Source organism: Arachis ipaensis, chromosome B8 (genome assembly GCF_059453495.1).
Source record: "Arachis ipaensis isolate K30076 ecotype BB chromosome B8, ASM5945349v1, whole genome shotgun sequence".
Classification (NCBI taxonomy): Eukaryota; Viridiplantae; Streptophyta; class Magnoliopsida; order Fabales; family Fabaceae; genus Arachis; species Arachis ipaensis.
Genome location: NC_142443.1, coordinates 26,236,813 through 26,258,776, shown reverse-complemented (window position 1 = coordinate 26,258,776; position 21,964 = coordinate 26,236,813). Strand labels below are relative to the sequence as shown.

The following is a 21,964-nucleotide window of genomic DNA, read 5'->3' as shown; positions in this document are numbered from 1 at the left end:
CTGCATCCACTATCAGAAAGCTTGGTTTAACTGAAGAAGTCAAACCAACCCGGATATGTCTCCAACTTGCTGATGGCTCCATTAAATATCCATCAGGCGTGATTGAAGACATGATTGTCAGGGTTGGGCCATTCGCCTTCCCCACTGACTTTGTAGTGTTGGAAATGGAGGAGCACAAGAGTGCTACTCTCATTCTAGGAAAACCTTTCCTAGCAACTGGACGAACTCTCATTGATGTTCAAAAAGGGGAAGTAACCCTGAGAGTCAATGAGGATGAGTTTAAGTTGAATGCTGTCAAAGCCATGCAGCATCCAGACACACCAAAAGACTACATGAAAGTTGATCTTATTGACTCTTTGGTAGAGGAGATCAACATGGCTGAGAGTCTCGAATCAGAGCTGGAAGACATCTTTAAAGATGTTCAGCCTGATCTGGAGGATTCAGAGGAATTGAAAGAGCCTCTGAAACTTTCTCAGGAAGAGGAAAAACCTCCTAAACCCGAACTCAAACCATTACCACCATCCCTGAAATATGCATTTCTGGGAGAAGGTGACACTTTTCCGGTGATCATAAGCTCTGCTTTAAATCCCCTAGAAGAGGAAGCGCTACTTCAAGTGCTAAGGACACACAAGACAGCTCTTGGGTGGTCCATAAGTGATCTTAAGGGCATCAACCCGGCAAGATGCATGCACAAGATCCTATTGGAGGATGATGCTAAGCCAGTGGTTCAACCACAGAGGTGGCTAAATCCTGCCATAAAGGAAGTGGTACAGAAAGAGGTCACCAAGTTACTAGAGGCTGGGATTATTTATCCTATTTCTGATAGCCACTGGGTGAGCCCTGTCCAAGTTGTCCCCAAAAATAGAGGCATGACAGTGGTTCATAATGAAAAAAATGAACTGGTTCCTACAAGAACGATTACAGGGTGGCACATGTGTATTGACTACAGAAGGCTCAATACAACCACCAGAAAGGATCATTTTCCTTTACCATTTATAGACCAGATGCTAGAAAGACTAGCAGGTCATGATTATTACTGCTTTTTGGATGGCTATTCAGGTTACAACCAAATTGTAGTAGATCCCCAGGATCAAGAGAAAACAGCATTCACATATCCATCTGGAGTATTTGCCTACAGAAGGATGCCATTTGGGCTGTGTAATGCACCTGCAACCTTTCAGATATGCATGCTCTCTATTTTCTCTGATGTGGTGGAAAAATTTCCGGAAGTCTTCATGGATGACTTCTCAGTAGATGGAGACTCATTCAGCTCCTGTCTTGATCACCTGACACTGGTTCTGAAAAGATGCCAAGAGACTAACCTGGTTTTAAACTGAGAAAAATGTCACTTTATGGTGACTGAAGGGATTGTCCTTGGGCACAAGATTTCGAACAAGGGAATAGAGGTGGATCAAGCTAAGGTGGAGGTAATTGAAAAATTACCACCACCTGCAAATGTTAAGGCAATCAGAAGCTTTCTCGGGCATGCAGGATTCTATAGGAGGTTTATAAAGGATTTTTTAAAAATTGCAAAATCTCTGAGCAACTTGCTAGCTACTGACACGCCATTTGTGTTTGACACAGAGTGTCAGCAGGCGTTTGAAACTCTGAAAGCTAAGCTGGTCACAACACTAGTTATTTCTGCACCAGACTGGACATTACCATTCAAACTAATGTGTGATGCCAGTGATCATGCCATTGGTGCAGTATTGGGGCAGAGGCATGACAAGCTTCTGCATGTCATTTATTATGCTAGCCGTGTTTTAAATGATGCCCAGAAAAATTACACAACCACAGAAAAAGAATTGCTTGCAGTGGTTTATGCCATTGACAAGTTTAGATCATACTTAGTAGGATCAAAAGTGATTGTGTACACTGATCATGCTGCTCTTAAATATCTACTTACAAAGCAGGATTCAAAACCCAGGCTCATAAGATGGGTGTTGCTTCTGCAAGAGTTTGATATAGAAATAAGAGACAGAAAATGGATAGAAAACCAAGTGGCTGATCATCTGTCCCGGATAGAACCAGTAGAAGGGGCGTCCTTTCCCTCTATTGAGATCTCTGAAACCTTTCTGGATGAGCATTTGTTCGCCATTCAGGAAACACCATAGTTTGCAGACATTGCAAACTATAAAGCTGCAAGGTTCATACCCAAGGAGTACAGCAAGCAACAAAAGAAAAAATTAATTACTGATGCAAAGTACTACTTGTGGGATGAACCCTATCTCTTTAAGAGATGTGCAGACGGAATAATCCGAAGGTGTGTGCCTAGAGAAGAAGCACAGAAGATCTTATGGCATTGCCATGGGTCGCAATATGGAGGTCACTTCGGAGGTGAGCGAACAGCCACCAGGGTCCTCCAATGTGGCTTCTACTGGCCTACCCTCTATAGAGATTCCCGAGAGTTTGTACGTAACTGTGACAGTTGCCAGAGAGCTGGTAATCTGCCTCATGGTTACGCCATGCCTCAACAAGGAATCTTGGAGATTGAGTTGTTTGATGTATGGGGTATTGACTTCATGGGGCCTTTGCCACCATCATACTCAAATACTTATATTCTGGTGGCAGTCGACTATGTATCCAAATGGGTAGAGGCCATTGCCACACCTACTAATGATACTAAGACAGTGCTGAAGTTCCTCCAGAAACATATCTTCAGCAGGTTTGGTGTTCCTAGAGCACTAATTAGTGATGGGGGCACTCACTTCTGCAACAAATAGCTTTACTCTGCTATGGTCCGGTATGGCATTAGTCACAAGGTGGCAACTCCATATCATCCACAGACAAACGGGCAAGCTGAAGTCTCTAATAGAGAACTAAAAAGAATCCTGGAACGGACTGTAAGCACCCGTAGACAGGATTGGGCGAGAAGCTTGGATGATGCTCTGTAGGCTTACAAAACAGCATTCAAGACTCTTATAGGGACCTCTCCATACTAGCTTGTGTATGGTAAGGCCTGCCATCTGTCCGTGGAACTGGAGCACAAAGCCTACTGGGAAACCAGATTCCTAAACTTGATGCCAAATTAGCTGGAGAAAAAAGATTACTCCAGCTGAATGAGCTAGAGGAATTCAGACTCACTGCTTTCGAAAATGCCAAGCTTTACAAAGAGAAAGCAAAAAGGTGGCATGACAGAAAGTTGTCATCTAGAGTCTTTGAACCAGGATAGAAGGTTCTGTTGTTTAACTCTAGGCTCAGGCTATTTCCCGGGAAACTGAAATCCCGGTGGAGGGGACCATATGTGATTACAAGTGTGTCACCATATGGCTATGTGGAGCTTCAAGACATTGATTATAATAAGAAGTTCATTGTTAATGGACAGAGAATCAAGCATTATCTTGAAGGCAATGTTGAGCAAGGGTGCTCAAGGTTGAGGCTAGATTAAAAGCTCAGCAAGGTCCAGCTAAAGACAATAAAGAAGCGCTTGCTGGGAGGCAACCCAGCCATTAGCAAAGCTTTTTATTTATTTATTTATTTATTTATTTATTTATTTATTTATTTTTAATTATAAAAGTTTAATATAAATAATCTTCAAGGTAAAGAATCAATTGCATAAGTTCACAGGGTTACAGAAGGATTCAGAATACAAAACAGGGAGAAAGAGCTCACTGGCAAGAAAACGCCAGTAAGAGGTATATTTGGGCGTTAAACGCCAGAATAGGCACCATTTTGGGCGTTTAACGCCATACCTGCAGCATCCTGGGAGTTTAGAAAAATGCCGAGTGACGAAAGATTTCTGGCATTTAACGCTAGCCAGAAGGAACAGCTGGGCGTTAAACGCCCAAAACAGGCTACAAATGGGCGTTAAACGCCCAAAACAAGCAGCAGTTGGGCGTTTAACGCCAGGATTGTGGAGGGGAGGAGGTTTTTGTTCCCAACTTGATTTTTTTTCAAAATTTCATATCTCCATCCATTTTTCTTGCATAAACATGTTCCCATACTTTCATTTTTCAAACTTTTTCCAAAAAATTTTAAAATATCTTAATCCTAAAATTAAATCTTTCTCAATTCTTCTTCAACCTCTTCTTAAATCTTTTTCAAAACAAATCTATCTTTTTCAAAAAAAATTTCAAACTAATCAATATCTTTTTCAAATCTTCACAATATTTTTAGAACAAATCTATCTTTTTCAATTATCTTTCATATCTTTTCAATTTTAATTTACATCTTTTCCTATCTTACTTATCTTTTCCAAATCACATTTTCTATCACATCTTTTTAAAAGATTTTTGAAAACCCACCCTCCCTCTCCTTTAAATCTTCATTCGGCCTCCCCCCTTTCATCCACAAATTTGAACTTGGCTCTCCCTCTATCCCTCCCCTTTCTTTTCTTTTGCTTGAGGACAAGCAAACCTCTAAGTTTGGTGTGTTTATCCGGCCAATACCCACCAAGATCATGGCTCCTAAGGGAAAACAAACCAACTCAAGAGGCAAGAAAGAGAATATTCCAAAACCACTTTGGAATCAAGGGAAGTTCTTAACCAAAGAACATTCAGACCATTACTACAAAATAATGGGTCTAAGGCCAGTGATCCCGGAAGTTAAATTCGATCTGAAAGAAGACAAATATTCGGAGATCCAAGAGCAAATTCGAAACAGGAGCTGGGAAGTCCTAGCTAATCCTGAAACAAAGGTGGGAAGAAACATGGTCCAGGAATTCTACTCTAATCTGTGGCAAATAGACAGGCAGAGAATAGCTGGAACCGCATTCTACGACTATCGAACTCTGGTCAGAGGGAAGATTGTTCACACCCACCCTGACAAAATAAGGGAGATCTTTAAGCTGCCTCAACTGCAAGATGACCCAGACTCCTTTAATAGGAGAATGATGAGACCAAATCAGAACTTGGATAAAATCCTAGAGGACATATGCCTCCCTGGAGCCAAATGGACAACCAACACAAAGGGTGTCCCAAACCAACTCAAAAGAGGAGATCTCAAACCAGTCGCCAGAGGCTGGCTGGACTTTATTGGGCACTCTATACTGCCCACTAGCAACCGCTCTGAAGTCACCATCAAAAGATCAGTGATGATTCATTACATTATGCTGGAAAAAAAGTGGAAGTTCATCAGCTGATTTCTTGTGAGCTTTACAAAATTGCAAACAAGAACTCCAAAGATGCCAAATTGACTTATCCAAGCTTGATCTCTCTGTTATGCAAAGATGCTGGGGTAAAAATGGGAGTAGATGAGTATATCTCAGTTGAGCAACCAATCACAAAAAAAAATCAATGGAAGGACAAGTGCAGGATGACCCCATCAAGAGGAGAGCACAGGAGTTCCTCCCGGAAATTCCTCAAATTGAATATTGGGAGCACCTAGAAGCATCTGTCACCAAGTTGCAAGAAGCTGTGGACCAACTGAAGGAAGAGCAGCAAAATCAAAACAGCATGCTCTGCAAACTGCTTAGGGAACAAGAAGAGCAAGGGCATGAACTGAAAGAGCTGAAGCGCCAGAAGCTATCTCTTGAAGAGCCAAGCACCCCACAGACTAAAGAGGCATCTACCTCCCAAAGCAAAGGTTGTTGAGTCCTAACTCTGTGATAACCTTTTATCTATTTTATAAGTACATGAGTATTAGAATTAGAGTCATTTGTCTTTATATCTTTAATTTCCTTTCTTTTATTACTAATTGTCTACTTTTTATGCCTATTTTATATTATTTCTATTAAATAATAAATAAAGATTAGAGTCTATGCCTTAAAGTTATGAATGTCCTATGAATCTATTACCCTTCTTAAATGAAAAATGTTTTAATTACAAAAGAACAAGAAGTACATAATTTCGAATTCATCCTTGAAATTAGTTTAATTATTTTGATGTGGTGACAATACTTTTTGTTCTCTGAATGAATGCTTGAACAGTGCATATGTCTTTTGAATTTGTTGTTTATGAATGTTAAAATTGTTGGCTCTTGAAGAATAATGAAAAAGGAGAAATGTTATTTGATAATCTGAAAAATCATAAAATTGATTCTTGAAGCAAGAAAAAGCAGTGAATAAACAAAAGCTTGCGAAAAAAAAAGAGAAAGAAAAAGAAAAAGCAAGTAGAAAAAGCCAAAAGCTCTTTAAACCAAAAGGCAAGAGCAAAAAGCCAATAGCCCTTAAAACCAAAAGGAAAGGGTAAAAAGGATCCAAGGCTTTGAGCATTAATGGATAGGAGGGCCTAAAGGAATAAAATCCTGGCCTAAGCGGCTAAACCAAGCTGTCCCTAATCATGTGCTTGTGGCGTGAAGGTGTCAAGTGAAAACTTGAGACTGAGCAGTTAAAGTCGAGGTCCAAAGCAAAAACAAAGTGTGCTTAAGAACCCTGGACACCTCTAATTGGAGACTTTAGCAAAACTGAGTCACAATCTAAAAAGGTTCACCCAATTATGTGTCTGTAGCATTTATGTATCCGGTGGTAATACTGGAAAACAAAGTGCTTAGGGCCACGGCCAAGACTCATAAAGTAGCTGTGTTCAAGAATCAACATACTGAACTATGAGAATCAATAACACTATCTGAATTATGAGTTCCTATAGATGCCAATCATTCTTAACTTCAAGGGATAAAGTGAGATGCCAAAACTGTTCAGAGGCAAAAAGCTACTAGTCCCGCTCATTTCATTGGAGCTAAGTTTCATTGATATTTTGGAGTTTATAGTATATTCTCTTCTTTTTATCCTATTTGATTTTCAGTTTCTTGGGGACAAGCAACAATTTAAGTTTGGTGTTGTGATGAACGGATAATTTATACGTTTTTTGGCATTGTTTTTACATAGTTTTTAGTATGATTTGATTAGTTTTTAGTATATTTTTATTAGATTTTAAGCAAAATTCACATTTCTGAAATTTACTATGAGTTTGTGTGTTTTTCTGTGATTTCAGGTATTTTCTGGCTGAAATTGAGGGACCTGAGCAAATTCTGATTCAGAGGCTGAAAAAGGACTGCAGATGCTGTTGGATTCTGACCTCCCTGCACTCGAAATGGATTTTTTGGAGCTAAAGAAACCCAAATTGCGCGCTCTTAATTGTGTTGGAAAGTAGACATCCAGGGCTTTCCAGCAATATATAATAGTCTATATTTTGCTCAAGGATAATTGACGTAAACTGGCGTTCAACGCCAGTTCCATGCTGCATTCTGGCGTTACACGCCAGAAACAGGTTACAAGTTGGAGTTAAACGCCCAAAACAGGTTATAACCTGGCGTTTAACTCCAAAAACAGCCTAGGCACATGTAAAGCTCAATTCTCAGCCCCAGCACACATCAAGTGGGCCCCGAAAGTGGATTTCTGCACTATCTATCATAGTTTATTCATTTTCTGTAAACCTAGGTTACTAGTTTAGTATTTAAACAACTTTTAGAGATTTATTTTGTACCTCATGACATTTTCACGTTTTACATTGTATCTCTATGGCATGAGTCTCTAAACTCCATGATTGGGGGTGAGGAGCTCTGCTGTGTCTCGATGAATTAATGCAATTACTTCTGTTTTCTATTCAAATACGCTTGTTTCCGTTATAAGATATTCACTCGCACTTAACCATGATGAATGTGATGATCCGTGACACTCATCACCATTCTCAAACTATGAACGCGTGCCTGACAACCACTTTCGTTCTACCTTAGATTGAGTGTGTATCTCTTTGATTCCTGGTTCACGAGTTTGATTGCATCTCCTGACAACAGAGCATTCGAATCCGTGAGATCAGAGTCTTCGTGGTATAGGCTAGAATTATTGGCGGCCATTCCTGAGATCCGGAAAGTCTAAACCTTGTCTCTGGTATTTCGAGTAGGATCTGGGATGGGATGACTATGACGAGCTTCAAACTCATGAGTGCTGGGCGTAGTGACAGACGCAAAAGGATCAATGGATCCTATTCCAACATGAGTGAGAACCGACAGATGATTAGCCGTGTGGTGACAGCATATTTGGACCATTTTCACTGAGAGGACGGATGGTAGCCACTAACAACGGTGATCCACCAACATACAGCTTGCCATGGAAGGAGTCTTGTGTGCGTGAAGAAGAAGACAGCAGGAAAACAAAGATTCAGAAGACAGAGCATCTCCAAAACCTCAATCTGTTCTCCATTACTGCACAACAAGTAACCTTTAATTCATGTTATTTAGTTTTCATAACAAAATTAATTTTTATTATTAATCTCCTGACTAAGATTTACAAGATAACCATTGATTGCTTCAAGCCAACAATCTCCGTGGGATCGACCCTTACTCACGTAAGGTATTACTTGGACGACCCAGTGCACTTGCTAGTTAGTGGTACGAGTTGTGAAAAGTGTGAATCACGATTTCGTGCACCACACAACTCTCGGGAAAATGTATGAATGTGAAAAGCATGTTTTCACTCTTAAGCGCAAATTAGGAGACAATCATGAAACCATGCTATTTTAGTTGATAAATGTGGAAAAGGGTGATAAAATCCCCTAAATTCAGCATAGGATACACCCCCAAATAGCGGTGCATCACATGGCTCCAACAATAGTTCTCAACCCACTTTTGCCTTAACTCACCGCTGCTTCTACTTTTTTGGGGCGGTGGAACATGTAGGTAAAGTCGATGATGATGACGATGATAATAATGGGATTTTGAGTCTTCGCTCGTCGTCGAATTTTTTGGATGTGATGAAGATGAGAGTTTTTTGGATGGTCCAATTTTCTTTGCGGTATTCTTTGGTTAAGGAGATGGAAGAGGAGGGAGATGGAGAAGGGGGTAGTGGCCAGTGGGATGGCGGTGGATTGGTGGATGAAGGGAAAGTGAGGAGAAGGATAGTGGTGATTGTGCTAATAACTAGGGTGAGAAAAAGAGAAAGATGGAAGAAGGGGATGGGGGATTTAGTGATAATCAAATTGAGGAGGAGGAAGAAAGGGGGTTTGTTTAAAACGGTGTCGTTTAGACACAAACTGTAAAATCACGTCGTTTTATCGTGCCATGTCATCTCTCCAGTAACGAAAATAGATGGAAAGACTAACTTGAGTCACGCCTTAAAGTTTCAGGGTACAATTTGGGTCAATTAAAAATTGAAGAGCTAAATTAAATAGGAGTTGAAATTTCAAAGACCTTTTTAAATATTAACTCCCAAAAATAGCCTTCAAATTGGCAATTTGGTCCAAAAGATCTTCATTCTACTTTGTGTTGTATAGATACTGATACGGATACAAAAAATAATATTATATCCAGAAATATAGATACACATACTTTAAATTTTTATAAGAGATAGAGATAGAGTGAGTCCCACATTAAAGAAAGTAAGGAAGAGTGAGGAATTTATAAGATGAGAGACCCAATAACTTACTACCTTAAGGTTTTGAGTTGGATGTGGTGTCTTTTCATCTTATGTTCTCTCACTTGATTCTTTTCCGAAATCTCTTCGGTGGTCAAGAGCTCCCCACAGTGGCCCAACAGTCCAAATGTGTTTGGAAAAGAATTTCTTATTTTTTATTAAAACACGGTTGAACACAAAAGACACACATGTCAGACGATGAACGTCGTGTCTGAAATGTGTCTGATATGCGGATACGACAACTCAATCAAGTGTAGATTGCACTACTTTTAATTTCTCATATTCAAAAAGATACATCTAGTTATACTACTTTTGAGCTTAACTCTAATATATCTGATGCAAATAATTTTGAAAAACTTGAATAGAATAAAAATTTATTAGGATACAAGCATCAAATATAAAATTTTTTTAGGAGTAATTTGAGTATTTACTAAATTTTTTTTAAGAACAGATAAGTTCTCACCTTAGACATATAAATAAGACTGATTTTCAAACATATAAAGTATGAATAAATAGTCAAATTAGTCGACTAAATCCTCAAAGTGGTCTTCCAGATTCGGCTCGTACACCAATTATATCCCTGAGTTTCCAATTGCACTATTTTGGATCTCGATATTGAACTCTGAGCTCCATAAAAGTCCTCAGGCCCATTTTTGGCATGACTCGGCAGCTGAGATGATGAGCTGGCACAGTCACTACCACTCTGGCATTAATAACGGCTAGGTGACGTGGAAAGGAGGTGTTGATCCTCCATAGCAGTCCTTGTTAGCATTTATAAACCCTAGAACCCATCTTCTTCTTATACCTCTTCTTCTAATTTGTTTCTTCTATATTCTTGTTGTTCTTCTTACTCTTTTTCCAAGTCTCAACGAAACTTTTGCAAACATGTGCCAAATGATAGGGGCTTAGTCACGCAACAGGGAGCTCGAGCCACTTGTCTTCAACCACGAACTGGACAAGTAGAATTTTCATCCAAATCAAGTACAATTGCACACGTTAACTCAATGAGCATCACTATTTCCAAAATTCAACAGTTTTCATATCATGTATAGTGAAGAAAAAGTTTATCCCCTATTCCATTAACTAAAAATAGAGCATCTCATCCTAACAAAACAACAAATGAAACCCTAAACCTTCTAACAATGATGAAAAATTTCCAACTACCAACAAACAATAAAAACCAACAAGCACCCTTCAATCATCAATGGTTAGTAAAAAATAATAAAAATAAAAAAAATTGCCACTGTTTACTAACTTCGCTAACGATGACAGTGTTGCCTCCTCTTGTCACACGCACTCAGTAAACTCAATGGAGACACCAGTAATAACATACAGATCCTTGAAATCGCCAACCACATCACCATACTAATCCTTCGCCATTGTTAGAAGAATAGAGAGACGAGGTATTGAGTGTTGTAGAAAAGAAGGAAAAGAGTTGTGAATGATCTGAATACATATGCCTTCACGTTTTGTTTACCTCATGCACCCTAAACGGCAACGTTTTGGTCTTGTTGGGTGCCAAAACCCTAAAGGACGTCGTCCCTTACATCTAGCGTGGAGTGACTGTGCCACAAAAAAGGTTCCTCTCAATTTTTTTGTAAAGTGTGATCTCTCACCAGTCACCATTTAATATCTTTTCTCATATGTTTTCTCTTGGTCCCACTTAAAGAGTGTATGGTAAGAGATCACATTTTACAAAAAAATTGAGAGAAAAAAATTGAGAGGATCCATTTTCGTTGTGCCACATCAGCTCTCCAATCTGCTGAGTCATGTCGAAAATGGGTCTAAGGACTTTTATGGAGTCCGGAGTTCAATTTCGTGGTCCAAAATAGTGCAATTAGGAACTCAGAGGTACAATTGGTGCACAAGCCGAATCTAGGAGACCACTTTGGGAATTTAGTCCGAATTAGTTCTCGAAAAATCACTCATTCTCTACATTAGTCGCCGAAAGATTTATTTTAATCAAATTCGTCCTTCAAATATTTTAAGTTAGTCATTTTAGTCCTTGCGTCACTTTCGTTGCTAATGATGTCAAAATTTGTTGACATAACACGTTAAGTAACACCACAACACGCACCTAATAGTCCTAACTAGCGGCTAACATGATTAATTTATAAAATTACATCAAATTAATCCCAAATTGAGGGATTCCAATGCCTCAAGTTCTTCTCTCAATTAGGTTTTGATTTGATCTCATTTCATAAACTTATCATGTTAATAGTCAATTAAGACTCTTATGTGTGTGTTGTAGTATCACTTAACGTGCCACATTAATAAATTTTGGCACCATCAACAAAAAAATAACAGAAGAACTAACTCGATTAATTTAAAAATTTTAAATGACGAATTTGATTAAAAAAAATTTTGGAAACTAATTTGAAGAGCGAATGATCTTTCAAGAACAAATTTGACCATCATTCCTAAAAAAAATATCCTTTTGGATAGAAAAAATAGACAAAAGTACCCCTGGATTTTTACATGGTGGACAGATGTACTCCTAAATTTTTTTAATGAGTCATTTGTACATACCAAAATAAAACTCTGTTGTCAATTCTACCCTTCCATGGCCTGAGTAATTTTTTCGGCGGTGGTGGAGGCTAGGTGGCACAGTATTGTGTGATGTGGCCAATTTGGGGTGACACAGTAGAAAATAGAATTATTACATTATTAAATTTGTTGAAATAAATATAAAAAAAATGACATAATGGAACCACTGTTCATCCTCTTCCTTCTCCAATTCTTTCGAACCCTAAGAACCCGGTGAAAAAAAATTCTTCCTTCATTCTCTTCATTTTCCTTTATACATCTTCTTCCTGTCTATCGTAATAGGGGTTTGAAAACTCTAATGTATCAAAATATCACACTCTCAACGAAGGAAGAATATACCTCATGTTTGTGCCAGTGGTTGTGGTGGTTTGTCTTCTGTGCCAAAAAATAGTAAGAAGAAGAAGTTCAACTACAACAATGACAAGTGTCTGCATGGACTTGACGCAGTGGTGCTTGAATCTGCTACAGAGTAGAACCCTGGAAGATTTTTTTGTTGTCCGTTATGGGAGGTATGTGAATTCTGATTTTGTTTATGATGACAAATGCTGTGAATCTTATGTGAAATGGTTGAAATTATCGTCAGATTCATGATGCAGAAAGTTGAATTGAGGTGTGATTATTTCATTTGGGCTGATGAAGTTGTTGATGTTAGAAGAGATTGTGGGATTCAGGAGCAGAGTAAAGAAAGCAAATGGAGGTCTGCAGAAGAAAACAACTGGAAGGTAGAAGAAGAAATGAAGAAGATGTTGCAGATAATTGATGGGATTAATCAAGAGTTGAAGAGCATTAAAAAATAGATGCAGTATGTTCTTAGGATTCGAAGGAATTGGATAATGAAGAGGATGAACAGTGGTTCTATTATGCCATTTTCTTATATTTATTTCAACAAATTTAATAATGTAATAATTCAATTTTCTAATGTGTCACCCCAAATTAGCCACATTACATAATACCGCGCCACCTGGCCTCCCCACCGTCGGAAAAATTACTCAAATCACGGAAGAGTAGAATTGACAACAAAATTTTAATTTGGTGTGTACAAATAACTCATTAAAAAATTTAGAAGTATATCTGTCCACCATATAAAATTCGGGTGTACTTTTATCTATTTTTCTTTTTGGATATAACACACTGCATCAAAGACAAATGGTGAACGACGTGAATCAACACGATATTCACATTCGACGTGGTATGACACAAACATTGCGAGCTTGTTGCTTTTGGTAATGTCACTGCACCCATTTTTTTGCTATGGAGTGAGCGTGTCACTGCACCACAGGTTCATGAAAGTGCCGTGTTTTAAAGACATCAAAGTGCTAATATGAAATGGGAAATTCTATGCTGCCTATCAATTGTTGCCTAATTTTTGCCTAGCTTACCTTTTATGGTAAGTTTTGAATTTTTAAAAATAATTTATTTTTATATCTTTTAAATTAAATATTGATTTTTAACCCTTTTTAGTAGATAGACATCACTTTTTAGACACCATAGCATTCACCAATATGAAATTCACAATATCAAAACAAAAGGCATTTTTTGTTTTTATTTCAAGTTAACACACTTCTTTACTTTTGAAAGAGGTATAAGTGTAACACCCATCCATGTGATTCCAGAGTCAATTGTAATAAGCTAGACTTCGAAAAATCATAGCCTAAAAGGCTAAGCTATTATAGTGAAAAAGTCTCAAGTCTTAGGATTTTTTTTAGATAAATAAAATAAATATTTTATTTACCGAAATAGGCTCAAGAATTTCAATATGGGAAAGAAGGTGGTGATTTGGCCAGAAATGGGGGAACAATGTGTATTACCCAATTGTGGACGTCTGAGATGCATGGTCAACACGCAGGGGGTGTGTTGACTGCTACAAGTGGCGGCGAGAAGATACGTGGCGCCATCTGATTCGTCGGAGATGGACCACGCGGGAGGCGTGATGACTCAGCACACTGGGGGCGAGATGACGTGGCATAGCTTGAGTGGCACACGGAGGCATCACGTGGGGGGCGTGCTGACGTGGCACGTGGGGGGGCGTGCTGACACGTGGCTTAATGTGATTGGCTGAGGCAATCAACACGTGGGGGGGCGTAGTGAATGCTTCTCTCTATATAAGGAAGTGCTCGGGTCCATTTCATTCTGAGGAAGAGTGTGTGAGTGTTCTTTGAGTGTGTTTCTAGTGTAATGGAGGGTACCGCAAACTTGGTGGTGTATCACGACAGTGAGATAATACGTAATACTCATGAGGGAGTGAGGTTTGTGTGCCAGAATCCGTTTTCGTATGTGGTTCCATGCACCATGACGTTAATGGAGCTTCAAAACGATCTCTGTCAAAGTATTGAGAAAGGTACGTTAATGAGAGTGAACAGAATTCTGTACTAGAATCCGATTGTAGTTTTTGGTGGTCTAATATAGTTTGATACCATGCCAATCACTGACGAAGTGACTATGCAGAATATGTTTCAAATTCACCGGCAGACTCAGATGCGACAGCCACAGATTGAGCTGTATGTTGAATTTGAAACCGTAGAGGCGGAAGGGATTCAAAATGATTTAGAGGTGGAGGATGATAAAGCTACAGTATACGAGGGAATGAATAGTGACAGCGAAGAGGACTTCAAAGCCACTTATGAAGCCGGCGACGAAGACGAGGATGGTGATGTGGGAGTTGAGACAGCAGTGGATAATGTAGTGGTTCACCCCTCGATTAGTCAACCGATGAACGTGCCACCTTTTATGCGTGAGTTGGATCTCGACGTCATGCATGCACCGGAGTTTCCGAATATTCAAACATAGGTACGTGATGACTGAATAATACATTTTTTTTTATCTATACTTTGGAGTTTGGATTGATTAATAAATGATGATGGGCACTTTCTGTAGGCGTTGCTGATCCTGAGGACGGAGAATTTTGGATTGGTATGGAATACAGTTCTAGAAAGTGGGTCGTGGTAGCAATTAGAAGTTACACTATCGCTAGAGGAGTTGACTACGACGTGTATGAGTCTGAGCCACAGACGTTCTATGCAAAATGCAAGATGTATGGGCATGGGTGCGATTGGCTTATCCGAGCTAGCTTGATACGGAAAAAAGGTTGTTGGGAGATACACAGATACAACGGTAGGCACACGTGCACAACGGGAGTGATTTCGCAAGATCATTCCATGTTGGACTCGGATACAGTTGCTGAGGCTATATGGCCATTGGTCGAGACTGACCCGTCCATCAAGGTGAAATATATAATAGCCGAAGTCCAGTCAAGGTTCAACTATACCATCAGTTACCGAAAGGCTTGGTTGGCAAAGCAGAAGTCCATAGCAAAAGTTTTTGATGATTGGGAGGAGAGTGTCCAAGCCTTGCCATGGTGGCTCTCGGTTATGGTTCAGAAGATGCCTGAGTTAGTTGTCCAAATAGAAACACGCCCACTGTACAATGGGAATGAGGAGGCGCAAGGGGTAAAAATACTGCATCGCATATTTTGGAGTTTCAATCCATGCATTAGGGCATTTAGGTATTGCAAGTCCCTAGTTCAAGTTGACGGCACACACCTATATTGAAAGTACAAAGGTACATTTCTGGTCGCTGTTGCACAGGATGGGAACCAGAACATTATGCTTATCGCTTTGCCTTGGTGGAAGGGGAGACAGCTGATGCGTGGCACTTCTTTCTTAGGAATCTGCGAATGTATGTTGTCAGAAAAGATGGTGTGGGAATGATCTCAGACCAGCGTGAGTCAATTTGGGCAGCAGTAAATCGTTCCGGAGGTAACTGGCAACCTCCAAGAGCATGGTGGATATTTTGTATAAGGCACATCGGCAGCAACTTCTTACGAGTATTCAAAGTCCCTCACTTGCAAAAGCTTGTGGTCAACATTGGGTATTCAAGAACGGTGGAGGAGTATAACATCAACTATAAGAGGCTCCAAGAGCGAGGCGAGGCATATGCCAGGTGGTGCAACGCCATTGGACTTAGACATTGGGTATTGGCATTCGACGAGGAACATCGATGGGGCCATTTGACGACGAACCTTGTCGAGTGCATTAACTCAGTGTTGAAGGGTGTCCGTAATTTACCTGTGTTGGCACTAGTTTGAGCAACATATTATCGGTTAAATGAACTTTTTATGCGGAAGAGTGCCGAGACTCACGAACGCAAGCGTGCTCGATATACTTATTCTGTATTCGCACAACAGCGGATAGAGGCAAATATGCAACAGGCTGGGAATATAGTTGTGCACCGTTTTGACAGATGGAATGAGGTATTTGAGGTGCGCGAAATGACTAGCAGAAAGGTGTTAGTTGTTGATCTTGCGCGACGGACGTGTGAGTGTGGGCACTTTCAGGTGGAACGAATACCATGTCGCCATGTTATTGCTTGCTGTGCTAACCAGCGTTTCGATTGGCAGCTGTATGTGCATGACGTGTACAAGATAACAGAGGTTCGTAAGGTATATAGATTCGAGTTCACACCGTTAGGTGATGCCCCACATTGGTCACTAATCCCGCCTTGAGGCGAACGTCGAAAGGTCACCCGAAATTGACCAGATACTTGAATGAAATGGACTCACGTGACATGCGTGGTCCTCGGATATGCCGTCTCTGTGGTGCTTAGGGTCATAGTCGGAGTCGATGTCCTCAGCGTGCTAGACCGAGTGATGCGGGGGAATGACTTTTATTTTCATTGTGTTTGTATTTCTAAATTTACATTTTGTTAGTTGAATTTTTTTTATCTTAGTCGTGTTTGTATTTTTAAATTTGAGATTATCCATTGCTGTTTAACACCAGGTTAATATTAACATTTACTGCCTTCCTGAAGCAAATATACAAATTTTTAACTACGAATAACATCGACCAACATACAGAACATTAAATACGAATTACATTAAATCTTAGGATTAAATCTAAAAACCCCAACCCAATGCTCACTTCCTACGAGCCATCCAGTTTAGTGCCTAACCCATCATGCCCTGACCTAGTCGCGACGGAGTATACCTATCAAGCAGATTTCGCCCCGTCCGTAGGTCATATGGGTGACCTGGAACTGAGTCATCCACACCTGGAGTGGCCGACCCACCCGCCTCTACCGGAGGGGCCGACCCACCTGCCTCTGCTGGAGCGGATGCACCGGGGTTGTACTCGTCAACAACTGTGTATGTCCGCTGAAGGAATCCACTATCACACGACACACCCTCTGACGTGTGGTCAGAAGCAGGACCCCGCAAACCATGGCTCATACCGACTGATGCCCCATGTGGATCAGCCAAACCTGACGGTGAATGCATAGCACTAAAATCTGACCAACCACCCAAACTAGCATTGGCCCAATTCTGTAGTTGCTGATCTCTGTGACCGCCGACAGAAAAGTCAAACCAATCATGACCGGATGGAATCATCAGTATGGGCTTATGCAACTGGCTGGACTGGCCCGGGTGGCTGTGCTGAGGGTGCTGGCTGTGCTGAGAGTGCTGAGAGTGGTGGCTGTGCCGAGAGTGGTCGCTATGCTGAGCGTGCTGAGAGTGGTGGCTGGACGCACTGTGATAACTGTGATGGCTACCATGACTCTGGTCCAGTGGCTGTGGTACATAATAAGGAAACGGCTCAAACATTGCATGCTGAGGTTGGACCTGAGATGCAGGTGGCTAAGGTGCAACTGGGCCCTCAGAAACATACTCCGACAATCTCAGCATATGTCTGAACGAGCCCACGTACCAATCCTGATACTCCATGATCGGTATAAAGTCCCAGGTCGGAAGGGGGTGCAAATCCCACAGCCGAGTGTTTCGCCTGTTGCCCTACTCCGCTATCCATACCCCATGCAAAATTGTCCAGTCATGAAGCTGCACTCTGCGAAGAGCCATGCAATGCTGGTCCAGTGGAATGTCCCTTGCTATTCGCGGGGGAGGCTGTGCGAACCCAAACTGACGCATCACTCGGTCCGTAGGGTGCCATTCGATACACTCGAACGACAACAACGGAGCAACGGTATCACACACATATGATCATTCCTTCGTACGGCCGCCACTCAAACTGCCACATATAATTCGTATGTCATAACCCTAACATTAATGTTTGGAACTAGGATTTACAAGAACCATAAATATTTACCTCCTGCATGTAGCATTTTCCACGCTGTGGTCCGTTCAATAACCACGCTTAAATCTCGCTACGGTCTTCGATAACCACGCTGTGGTCCCTTCCGAATGACTCCACCTGAAACATGATACATTGAAAAAATTTACATAAGTAACCGTAAATTAAACATGCATAGTAAATATAATCTCCAACAAGAACCATAAATATTTACCTCATGGCAACTGGTATCTCAGCAGGTGGAAGGGTATGTCTCGGTACGGGCGCAATACACGGCATTCGCTCCCATGCCCAAACAAACAACAGATTAAGAGGGCAATCCATCTCCTTCGTATCATATCGTGATGCACAGCATAGTGCTCTGTAAAGATGTGCGAGACATGCTGACCCCCAACTATAAGTATGGAGCTGCTCGAAATCGCGAAGCAACGGTAGATACTTTGCATGGGCGTATGCGGTCGACTTATCTGTGAATAGGGTCGACCCTAACATACAGAAAATCTGACATCTCACGTATCTCCTTATGGACTCTTCAGTGTCCAACGGCTCCGCATCTCTGATACGTTGAACCCAACCAAGCTTTATATAGGATTTTGAATTACCACTGAGTACTGGTTCACGTCCGAATATTGCCATGCTCTGACTCTGAACGAAGTCACTACTACTGTCAGTCCATCCACTAACAGGCTCTCCATCAATGGGTAAGCCAAATATATGAGCGACATCTTCCAATGTCACTGTAACTTCACCCATCGGCAACACAAAAGTGTGAGTCTCCGGCCTCCACCTTTCAACCAGAGCAGCTAATAAGGGGTGAAATCCTCTTATCACCCCAATCCTAGATACGTGATAGAATCCCGTGGCGCGTAAGTAGTTTTCGACCATCGAATTCCACGTCTGTGGCAGATCGAGCTTATGCACCAACAAATTTTTGTTAGGCTGTATCAAGAAAAATATATTTATTATATTAGTTATAAATATTCATTTATTAATAAACAAATATTAGCATATTTATTTATAAAATGTATGTATTCATTTAATAATATTTAAATATTTATTTATTTTAATATTTTATTTGTTAAAATAATTGACGTGCATTACCAGTACCAGTACCATAGTTAAAATAATTTTTTTCGTGAGTCAAATATATATATATATATATATTTCTCTAATATTTAATAACAATGTATTATTTTTTTAATATTTATTTATTTATTACTTTAATATTTATATATTAAAATTTTGAATATGTTCAACATATATATTTATTTACAGAATATATATTTTACTCTAGTATTTTTATATTTTATCGTAGAAAAAATATATTTTTTTATAAAATTTTTATTATATTGTGTAGTATAATATATATTTTATTATAGTATTTTTATAACATAAAATTAATCTAAAATTAACAAAAAAATTATATTCTAACATGTTAAATAACAAAAAATAACAGAAATTTAAATACACAATAAAAATATAATTTACCAACCTACATAAATTGGATGATCCAAATAGTTTATAATATGTTCCTCCGTAGCACTATAATTACGAACCATTTTTTAAAATAAATACAAAGTGATATATTTTTTTCCCCTATTTTCCCACCCTTTCTCTTTGTTTCCTGCAACCCCCCTTCCCCTCTTTGTGGAGCAGCAACCCCCTTCCCCTCTCTGATGGTGTAACGCAACTCTTCTTCTCTCCCACTAACACACTATTGTATATCAGATTGAACTTGGGGAGGCTCTTTATATAGAGCAACTTAGGCGACACTTGCTGTTTATTGGGGTGAGACATGTTCCCTGCATGGAGGCAGCGGTCAACACGCCCACCCCATGGTGTAGGCCACATTGGGAATCTGCGACACCAGCTCCACCACGCCCCCCGACGTGTTGCTGGGATGCTGACACGCTGCTGAGGAGCAGGGACACCACGCCCCCTGCGTGTTGACTGGCAGCTCCACCGCTTGGTAAATCACCCTACTCTCCAATATCCTGCCAAAACACCAACTTCTTTTCCAAAAGAAAAATAATTTCCGACCGAAATATACAATTTATAATATTTTTACAAAAATTTACCATATCTCGTTTACAGTGTAAAGGAGATAAGACACAAAACAATGTGATCGTATCACATTTATACACGTGGTGTGTAACGGCTTTATCTCGTTTACAGTGTAAATGAGATACGTGCACTCTTATTGCTTTTACACGATAAACGAGATAAGAGTGGAGAAGACCTATATATATGTATTTCGTTCACAGCGTCATTGGAGTCCTTATTACATCCATTTTTTCAACTTTTCTCTCACTTCTACCATTTTCTAATCATATTATCGAATTACTAGGAGATTATGGCGCGCACCAATGCACATGATGCGAATATCAACTGACTAAACGTGACATGGTACATCACTGAGACAGCCGATTTGAGGTTGGTGTTATTTTTTTTTTATGTTTATGTTAAAGCATACATGTGTAGCTATACTTAAAGTACTTTTATAGAAGTAGTGTGTAGTATATATTAGACAAATGAATATATTGTTAGCAATGGTTGAAATAATAGGGTATGATTTTAGATGTTAGTAAAATGAATTTGTTATTTAAATGTTTATTTAGGTTTGTTTTTCTTTAAACTATGTTATTAAGCATATGTTTATTAATTTAGTTATTAATTATTTAACTAAATATTTTTGGTTAACTTAATTAAGTAAGAAGATGTTTATAATTCTAGTTATTAATTATTTAAATAAATGATTTTATTTAAATTTGTTGTTACTTAAATTAAGTTATTAAGTTGATGGCTTACTTGTTATTACTTGTGCTAAACACGTATGCACTCCTCCAATCTTACAGACCTCCTTAACGAAATAATTTACACATAATATAACAGTGATAGATGATATTAATTACACCACAATTAAACGAGGCATCACCAATATCTGAGATTTTGTCGAAGGGCAACACAGAGACTTCACGGGCATCCAGCTATATATTGTTGGCAATAAATATGATACTTTAATCGGTCCGACTCCACTATTCGATACTCAACACTTCTGCGAATGTTGTAATTCTTCACATTCTGCATCACTACATCTCTACTTTTGAATATGTGGCCAACCCAAAATTTCACACCATCGTCTAAGTTGTAATCATCTTCATCCGTGTTGGAAAACAGAGTTTTCTCGTGCATTGCATCCAGATCCAACATTTGATAGTGATTGGATACAGCTGATAAGGCTGGAATTGGGTGCGGGACAAGAAGAAGATACCAAACTGATGCCTCCACCGGCGTCTCGGGTACAAACTCCTCGTCCTCATCATCTTCAGAAGAACCACTAATGTTGCTATCCGCAACATACTCCTCGTCAGATTCCTCACCATCCACATCCATATCTTCCACTGGACTCGCAACGTGTATCGGTAGTGGTGTGAGAGGTGAGTCGTCCTGCACAAAATCCGAGTGGCCAGATCCACCGCCACCAACCTCCGCAGAAAGCTCCATAACTTTTTCTGCCATGATTCTCCCATGAATGTCAAACATGAGGCGCACATGCTCGTCGCCATGGAGCCAAAATAGATGAAACCGAAAAACTCCATTTCCATCGGTGCTATTAACCTATATCCTACCCTTCCAATCCCTTTTCTCCTACTTCCACCAATGCTACTCAATATCAGACTCTTCAACTCGGACAAAGAACTAACTCGCCAGGTGCAATATAATGAAATTATCACACTTAAATATGACCTCGGTGTCACTGTTTCTCATACGGCAATTGGGATACACACTTACAACCACATATCCACCACCACAAGAAATTTTGGCTTATTTTTCGAAAAAAAAAACGGAAGTGAAGAAGAAGTGAGATGTTTGTGAAGAATACAAAGGGTTGCACATCCTTTTATAGCTGCTAAAAATTTGTCGTAATGTATTTCGTTTATACTGTAAACGTCATAATTCTTCACATATCTCGTTTACAGTGTAAACGAAATAAACACGTCTAGTGCTTCGTGCCTTATCTCGTTTACACTGTAAACGAGATAAGAGATAC

The 21,964-nt window shown here is 39.8% G+C and overlaps 1 protein-coding gene across 1 annotated transcript; it reads left to right on the top strand.

Moving 5' to 3' along the window:
* Positions 1 to 14,248: 14,248 nt before the first annotated feature.
* LOC107610765 (uncharacterized) lies at positions 14,249 to 15,917 on the top strand. Its single transcript, XM_016312768.1, has 3 exons — positions 14,249 to 14,564; positions 14,708 to 15,307; positions 15,418 to 15,917. Exons 1-3 carry the CDS (start codon positions 14,249 to 14,251, stop codon positions 15,915 to 15,917), a joined length of 1,416 nt encoding a protein of 471 aa, XP_016168254.1.
* The last annotated feature ends 6,047 nt before the right edge of the window (positions 15,918 to 21,964 follow it).